Consider the following 9,325-nt stretch of genomic DNA (forward strand, 5'->3'; position numbering starts at 1 on the left):
ACTTCACTCTCATTCGGATATCCAACTAAATCAGATTCATTTTGTTGTAGATTGCTAATGGGGCGTTTAAACATAGAATCTACAGGTCGCCCATCCCCATAGATTGATTCTAGTTTAAAGGATGTCGGGATTGGTCTAACCTTACCCTGCATCCATACTTCAGGTGTCCTGGTTGTCCACAATGGAAACAAACTGGTTCACCTCTTGGAGGTTGACGCTGTCTTTGCTCGACAAACGGGCGCGACTGTGGCTGTTGTGGCTGCTGTTGTCTCCAGTGTCGATGTGGCTGCTGTGTCGTAGGTTTAGCATAGTTACTAGAAGAGTTCTTAAGTTTAGCAACATCGACTGATAGCTGTTTTATCATACCTTTCATCTCCTGTAGTTCAGATGTCTCAGTTGATGTGGCAGCTTTACTAATAGTCTTCTTCATTGGCCGTCTCTCTGACATGTCAGCTTCCATACGTCTCAGCGACCTCAGAAGATTTCCAAAGCTTCCACCTTGGTCGAACAGGTATGCTGACTTGTCTCTAAGATCTGCCCTAAGTCCTGACCACAGTTGATTATGCAGCAGTTCATCCCTGGATATAGGCGTGAAACTGTCATGGGCTGAAGCTCTGTTGAGAATCTCCTCAAGTCGACATGCCCATGATGTAACATCTTCATCTTCTGTGTGACGTGCGCTATAGAACCCTGAAAGAAGACTTTGACCACGGACAACACTACCAAACATATCTTCAAGTTTTGAAACTAATTCATTTACATCACCATCAGGTCCCACACTCATAGCAACTGTAGCAGCTTTACCACACAATGACTGCTGTACTACTCTAAATAACACCCTACGAGACAAAGATTCATTTTTCAATAAACCGTTATACTGATGTTTCCAAACATCGAACGTTGTTTCGAACTTGGAGTCACCTGAAAAGAAAGGCAATTTTGGAGGTTGATTTAAAGTAATGGAAAGAAAGAAAGAAATGTTTTATTTAACGACGCACTCAACACATTTTATTTACGGTTATATGGCGTCAGACATATGGTTAAGGACCACACAGATTTTGAGAGGAAACCCGCTGTCGCCACTACATGGGCTACTCTTCCGATTAGCAGCAAGGGATCTTTTATTTGCGCTTCCCACAGGCAGGATAGCACAAACCATGGCCTTTGTTGAACCAGTTATGGATCACTGGTCGGTGCAAGTGGTTTACACCTACCCATTGAGCCTTGCGGAGCACTCACTCAGGGTTTGGAGTCGGTATCTGGATTAAAAATCCCATGCCTCGACTGGGATCCGAACCCAGTACCTACCAGCCTGTAGACCGATGGCCTGCCACGACGCCACCGAAGCCGGTTTCAAGTAATGGATGTTGGGAAATCGGCTTTTGAAGAATCTGATGCATCTACTGACTGTACATAGCTAAACATCCACTCAACTAACTCTTCAGCACTATCTGCTTTTGGCCATGTTTTTAACTTTTGGAATGCTGAAACAAGTTGTCTAACTTCCTCGCTTGTAGGTTCAGACATGGTGAAACCGTAAAATTCACAAAAAATTAAAATGAAAAATTATGTACAGAAATATGATATATCACACCAGAATACAAGTAACTAAATATATTCAGCCCGTTTTATCCTGTGTATGACACTGAAACAAACAATGACTAAACTGGAATATGCTGCAAATAAACAATGAATTACATGGTTAGTATTGCAGGTGCATATAAAATTTAGGAAAGAAAAATGAAAGGAATAAGAAAGACCAAAGAGAAAATAACCAGCAACTAATACCACTGAAACAACTAATCCTACCACTAACTGACTGTTGTTGACTATAGATCTAACAACCTAAACTGTTTAAGTTTAAACGTACATAGTTTTTACTGTTTTTATCTTAGTAAACATTCAGCATTGTAAATATACACAAAAAAAAAAAAAAAAAAAAAAAAAAAAAAAAAAAAAAAAAAAAATTGTTGAAGATAAAATAAAGCCAAGACAATAATCAAAAGAACAAAAGAAAATGAAAAATACAAAAAATAATATAATAAACAATATAGTCCAAATGTATCAAAATACTTGAATATTGCGCAAAATAAAAATATATAATTTATCTGAGAGCTCAATAAATACTAATCACATGATCACATAAAATACAAAAATAAAACTCACAAATGACACAAGTCCATAGAAAAGTCAACACTGCAGCACACAATAATGTCTAAGTGGAATTCCTTTAAAATGTTCACAAAAAGTCAAGATCACATATATCAAGGATACTCATGTTAGGACGTCATTCTGTAGAGGGGTGAAGGTCAATCCTGTACTGTCAACACTCCATCCAAACCATCTGTCAACCCGTTTGTAGTCCCTACGTCGGCTCCAAATGTAGTAGCATCATCGTTTTGGAACAAATAACAACTGGTCGGTGCAAGTGGTTTTCACCTACCCATTGAGCCTTGCGGAGCACTCACTCAGGGTTTGGAGTCGGTATCTGGATTAAAAATCCCATGCCTCGACTGGGATCCGAACCCAGTACCTACCGGCCTGTAGAGTGATACAAGACAGAACTTACCTAACTCACGATGCAATCACAAACAACTCAGACTAGGTTCAGGAATTGTACATCCATATGAGTTTTTGCTGTCTTTTAAATGCTAGAACACCCAGGACAGCTTGGTTGAACTTTAATGGGATATAAGCATGAAAATAAAGTTGAACTGAACTGAACTAGAACATGTCTTAATGATGCTACTTTCAATTTACCTACCGGCCTCGGTGGCGCAGTGGTTAAGCCATCGGTCTCCAGGCTGGTGGGTACTGGGTTCGGATCAGAGTCGAGGTATGGGATTTTTAATCCAGATACCGACTCCAAACCTTGAGCGAGTGCTCTGCATGGAAAACATTCTTTGTGATCGTACTTAATTTCTGTACACATGTAACCCCTACTGACGTCAAACATTAGTGGTTCCAATTCTAGCCACATGTAAAGCGCCCCTATTATGGGAAGGGTCTATATGGAAATATAATTAAGTAGAACAAACGCAAAACAATTTATTGCAATTTATTAAATTATATTTACACAAACAAGAAAATAAGTTCATTTTCAATTTTGGATTATCAAAGCTAAATACAGTTTTGGTTGGTTGGCTCTTATTTATTCTTTAACACTCGGATATTATGTTCAATTAAAAATAAATAATAATAATCACAAAAAGAGAGAAAGAAAGAAAGAAAGAGAACGAGAGAAAGAAATTGCAATACTTACGATAAAATTTAATAACAAAACACAAATGACTGAATAATTTGATTTATAAAACAACAATAACCGGGTTTCGTTTCGACTAGGGTTATGGGGCCGAAACGTCTGGGGCCGAATGTGTAGCGGGGCTGAAAGGTCTCGAAAGCATTAGATACATATTATTCGAATCCGGGTCGTTTCGCCCTAAAACCATTTCGAACTCTGCGTTGTTTGGCCCTTGGTCATATTCACCCAGGGTTGGTTCGCCCTAAATCTCATTCGTACCGAGTCGTTTCGCCCTACAAAATAAATATATTTATTACAGTTTTGAAGTATTTTTTTCTTCTGTTTATTCATAATGAATATGAAAGACAGAAAATTACCTAATATTTGGTAATGAATAATGTCATTATTCATTAAAAAATATTAGGTAATTTTCTGTATTTGGATATTAATGCTTTATCAGCTGTTTACTTTCTGTCAGCTGAAGTTAGGCGAAATCAACATACCGACTCGGCGTTTTAACCTCAGCTGGGTATGTAGTATATTTAATAAAAAATCGCAGAACATCAGTAGTAGTGTGACTGTTCATAAATTAATTATTAATGTGAATGCATTGTCTGTATATTATTGATATACAGACAATATATACAAACTATTAATCTGTATATTGTCAAGATTAACCGTACTAAGTTGGGTGCATTTACAGGGGATCACGGATGTCTTAAATGCAAAATGTTTATCGGAGGTGCCCTAATAAAATAAAAAGTCTCTTATTTGGCACTCTCTTCATCAGAAAAAGTACATCTGCCCAGTTAACATTAGTTTTATTTTCAAATGGCACATTGCTGTCAGTTGCTTAGGGCTACGGATATTTTCACTAGCGCATTCTTATATGTCACAAAATATACTTCAATTTCAGACATAAAGCAAGGTAAATCAACTGTGTTGTTTGCATCTCCAGAGGCCATAACATCAAAATACTGGAAGAACATAGTGCAAGAGGTCTACGGGAAAAAACTGTGTGTAATTGCATACGACGAGGCGCATTGCATATCAGAATGGTGCGATATTCCCAATAAGTTATATTTTGGCATAAAATAATTTATTTAAAAGTCAGAGTCTGTTTACAAATGTTATAAATATGGTTTAAGATATGTCATGCTACATGCATTTCAGAGATAAACTATAAGCAGATCATTAATAATATCACCCACATACCTTTAGTTTGTTGACTTGATTAAAACTTACATACCTTATGTTTTATTACATAATGTGACGCATACATGACAAACAATTTTTTTTTTTTTTCAAACAGATACTTAATATTGTGTTTACATGATATATATATTGTATAGATATATATATATATATATATATATATATATATATATATATATATATATAATTGATTAATTGTGTACAATTAAATTACAGGGGCTTGGATTTTAGAGACGATTATAGAAAAGTGAGTGTTCTTCAGAGCATCTTTGAATGTCCAGCGTTGATTTTAACAGCTACTGCAACATCAGACATAAAGGCTGACATTGACACTGTCTTGGGATTGACTGATGCTAACGTGATTTGCTCTTTACCAGACAGGTAGGTTTATGTTATCCATACTAGACAATTATTGTTGCGCCACTGCATTCATTCTAATGTAAATAGTTAAATGTTATTTTGACACCTGTCAACATGGTATATATTTTGTTTATGCTTTGTTTGAAACTTAATGGAAAACAACAAACAGTGAATTGCTTTTTGAATATATATATATATATATATATATATATATATATATATATATATATATATATAACACTCAGGTTCTAATATGCTTTTCACAGTCTGTTAAATTTCTAACAATTTGTAATATGGACAGTTGCACATAATGTCTTTTCTGCTGCATGCATATGTGTTATTATAAATGAAACTATCATAGTCAGTATGAATCAAAACACATTAAAATAATACCAAAAACATCTTCTAACTACAGCCAATTTTTTTACCATTACAGGCCTAACATCATGATTTCTACACTAAAATCTACTGAGAAATATGAAGAGGAACTCAAGTGGATAAAAGATGGCATTTTACAACATGGTGTACACATGAAAAAAGTTCTTGTATATGTCAATTCAATAAATATGTGTCACAGATTATACATATGGCTACATTCAACACTGAATGAAAATGCATACACAGGCGATGTACACGTTGAAAATAGACTTGTTGAAATGTATCATGCACATACAGACACCTGCTCCAAAGAGCGTATTATGGAAAAGTTCATCACGCCTGGTGGATTTATAAGAGTTCTGATAGCCACTGTTGCTGTGGGTATGGGCATTGACATTCCAGACATATCGATAGTTGTGATATGGGGTCTACCACCTACTTTATTGCAACTTTGGCAACAAGCAGGTAGGTGTGGAAGAGATGGAAGAAAGTCTTTAATGATATGTTATGGGTATCCAAGAAGCACCATACAACCATGTCAAACATGTAAAAAAAGTAGCAAAAGAACATGCACCTGTCCTACTAAAGTGTACTTGCGAGACCTTGTATCCACACCAACTTGCCAACGAGTTTATTGTCTGAAGTACTTTGCTTTATCTCCGGATAATGAAACGGAAATTAAATGTCTAGGAAACAAGTCTGCTTGTGACAACATGTGTGCTCAAAGCTGTCAATGTTTAGGTTGTTTGTGCTGTTACGTCTGTTGCTTGAAATGCACATGTCCTAGCAAAAACAGTACACTACTAGCCATCATAGAATTTTACTTGACACAAGCACAGTAATGATTCCATGGCAGTTAACTGGATTAATGCTTGATATGTCACATGTTTGTACAGAACTGATTACATATCATTACAATGTTTCAATAGTTCAATGTTTCATTTCAATATTTCACTGTTTCATTTCAATATTGATTTTTTATGTTGCTTATCATCAGTTTGTCACAAAAAACTAATTATCTATTTTCATCTCTCTTGTTTTAGCCAACGTTTCCATGTGTTTGTCCATTCTTTGCCTGAATTGTTTTGGGTTTTTTATGCCCCCTTCTATGTAGAAATTTTCAAATCCCTTGAAAAATCTCCCAGTCTTTACTTGGAAAAGTTCCATATGGTGTAGCATTCCAGCCATCCTTAAAACATCTGGTGTTCTGTCAACCTTTCCATGTTTTCTCATGGGAGTTGGTCTGCTGACAACCTTCTCATCAAATACTCTGTCAAGTATCTTGCCTATTCCAAGCATTTGACTGTGCCTACCTACAGTTTTCTCTGTTAGCTGACCACCAGCCTTTCTACTATTTTCTTTGTATTCATTGTTTAAATGCTCGCAATGGAGATCCTTTGGTACATTTTTACGTTTACCTCCATGAACATTCACTGTTCTTTCCCACAGAAGAGCGTGTCTCATTCTTTCAGAAGTAGCTCCTGCTATATTGGCAAGCAACCTGTGACCAAATATGAAATATTTGGGGTGATGTTTGTTATAGAAATCAACCATATCAAACTTCCAGTGCATTATCATTCTTGGTCCATCATTTTCAATAACTGCATCATGCCTTGCAATGTCATTTAATCCTCGCCAAAGCAACCTCTTTACATACAGATTTTGTATGTCGATGAATTTGTTCATAGTTTTCCTTGTTTTCTTCGTTTTGTTTGTGTTACTGTATGTTTTACACTCTTCTGAACAAAACCAATCCCCTTCAGGAACATCGGCTTCGTCCATTTCTAAGCATTCCAAATGGAACCATGATCCAAATGTACAGGCCGTGTTGTTACAATAAACCATTGTTCCACCTATGTCTAACTTACAAATACAGTACATCCCAGTTTCTGAATTTTTGTCACTTGCAACATGGAGAACATTCTTTGTGTTTGATGAATAAAACACTGAGTCAATGATCCTGTCAGCAACATCGTCCATATAAAGCTCCCTTTCGTATTTGGAGTTTGGTAAGCAAAGTGGTACAGATGAAATGTTGTCCATTTCGGTAAGCGACATAAAGTTCAAAAGTGTCAGTCCTTCTGTTGAGAATACGAGAAGTTCCTCAGCCTTATTGAAACATTCCATAATGTTTTTTGATACACCTGTGTGATCAAAGACCTGTTTCAATTTATATAATGTTCCTTTCTCTCTGTGGCTTTCAAATTTAAATAGCTCATCATAGGTATCCTAAAATGAAAATGATTTGAAATACTGATTACTTATTCATACATTGAAAGGAACATTATCACGTTGATATGTAATGATTTGAGATATCTCTATGATTCTTAACTGTAACATATTTATTACCTGAGGGCATTCAGTTAATACAATCTCTTTTGACACATTTTGGTCTTCTTCATTGAAAATGAAAAAATTAGTCCAGTTGTTTGGAAATGTAACAATGTCCGAATGACATTTTCAATTTGTGGAGACAACATGAAAATAGGAAGCAAACATACTTCACCATGTACATACACTAGTTTGATCATCTTACTGGCGATCGTTTTGATGGATATTCTTATTCATTTGCCCATTGCTATATTTTACTATTAGCATAAATGTATATTTTATGTGTGCTTTGTCCAAGACAGGATACCACAGACCAAGGCATTTCAATTAACTGTCGTGAGGCACTGGTTCGAGTGGGAAGACCCCCAAGTACAAATCAATACATTGTCGAGCTATGCATCTGTTAGATTTGCGATTAAATTATGTAAATGTAAAATGTGAAATGACTGGTTAGTTAGGGATCAACTGACAAATTTAAACCAATGACATGCATGGTTAACCAAGCACGGATTCAGGAAGGGGTACAAGGGGCCCGGGCCTTCACTATTTTGGGTCAAACAACATTTATTACAGAATATTAGAAAAATCCAAACTTATTCCGTCCAATTGTCAAGAATCTTTTATTTCTAATTTCCAAAACATTAACGGATTTTGGACCCCGCTATTGAACAATCCTGGATTCGCGCCTGTTAAATTACAGAGCCTGAAAGAATAAATCACTTACAATTTCACTTTTATAAGACGCCTGTTGGGAGTACTGATGTGAAATCGACCATTCAACATCCACGTTTTCAAAAACTGGAATGTATTTCCTTAGAATTCTCTTTACCATCGTCTTCAGCTCATTCTTCAGTTCCAGCTCATCTGTGACTGAAGGCAACATATCTGAAAGACTAATTTGTCTTATGTCATCTGCACTTGGCAATGTGTTTGACAGGCCATAACTTGCAACTCTTTCTAATGTGGCATACGACTGCACCATATTCAACATGGTATTCTTTTTTCCCCGAACGTGATGTCTGACACCAATCTTCTGATTAACATTATCAAACGTTATATCAAAGTGAAAATGCTTGTTAGCATCATAAATAGGTATGTTTGCACTTTCAGATTCAATGGATTCAGATGGATGGGACCCTGGAAGAAAAAAAAAAATGTATAAGAAAAGAGAAGACATATTTTATTATCAATTATTTGTATACTAAAAAGAACCCAGCTGAAAGTTTGCTTTTCTTTTTTTAATAAACAAAATGGTATGTAGGAAAAGCAAAGCATCAAAGTCACACGTCATAACATCCTCTTTGGACTAAGGAATAAATGTGTGTATGTTGGAAAATTATGAGACGTTTTTGGGAAGGTCTACAGGACGGTTTCTTTATAATAGTTTTATTGATACAGTCTACCAATGTTAGAAACTGAAAGAAAAAGTATTGAATTACTGAATAAAAGAATCCTGAAACATATTACGTTTTTTGTCTTATTTCCATACATACATTTTCTAAGCAGGTAATGCCCATCAATATTAAATGATAAATATTTTCAATGATCACATACCAACAATAACACAAGTTTTGTTACAATTCATTGAAATGAGTAAGTAATATTTAATTTACACGAAACATTTTGGAATATGGACTCATTCCTTATACTATTAAAAACACGTGTACATTGGCAGTACTTGAATTTACCGCTCTGACAATCGACTGACCCGACTAGCATGCCATTTGAGAGTTCATTACTATAATCGGTTGGAAACTGGAATTCCATTAACCGTGTTTACGTATATGCATTGTCTAAAAC

General features: G+C 35.7%; 1 protein-coding gene across 1 annotated transcript; it reads right to left on the reverse strand.

Annotated features, from left to right (window-relative positions):
• Window positions 1-5,101: 5,101 nt before the first annotated feature.
• On the reverse strand, window positions 5,102-8,667 carry LOC121374654. The gene is made up of 2 exons (XM_041501763.1): window positions 8,224-8,667; window positions 5,102-7,391 (listed from the first exon to the last, which is right to left on the reverse strand). Exons 1-2 carry the CDS (start codon window positions 8,514-8,516, stop codon window positions 6,206-6,208), a joined length of 1,479 nt encoding a protein of 492 aa, XP_041357697.1. The 5' UTR covers window positions 8,517-8,667; the 3' UTR covers window positions 5,102-6,205.
• Window positions 8,668-9,325: the final 658 nt, after the last annotated feature.

Source organism: Gigantopelta aegis, chromosome 6 (assembly GCF_016097555.1).
Source record: "Gigantopelta aegis isolate Gae_Host chromosome 6, Gae_host_genome, whole genome shotgun sequence".
NCBI classification, from domain to species: domain Eukaryota; kingdom Metazoa; phylum Mollusca; class Gastropoda; order Neomphalida; family Peltospiridae; genus Gigantopelta; species Gigantopelta aegis.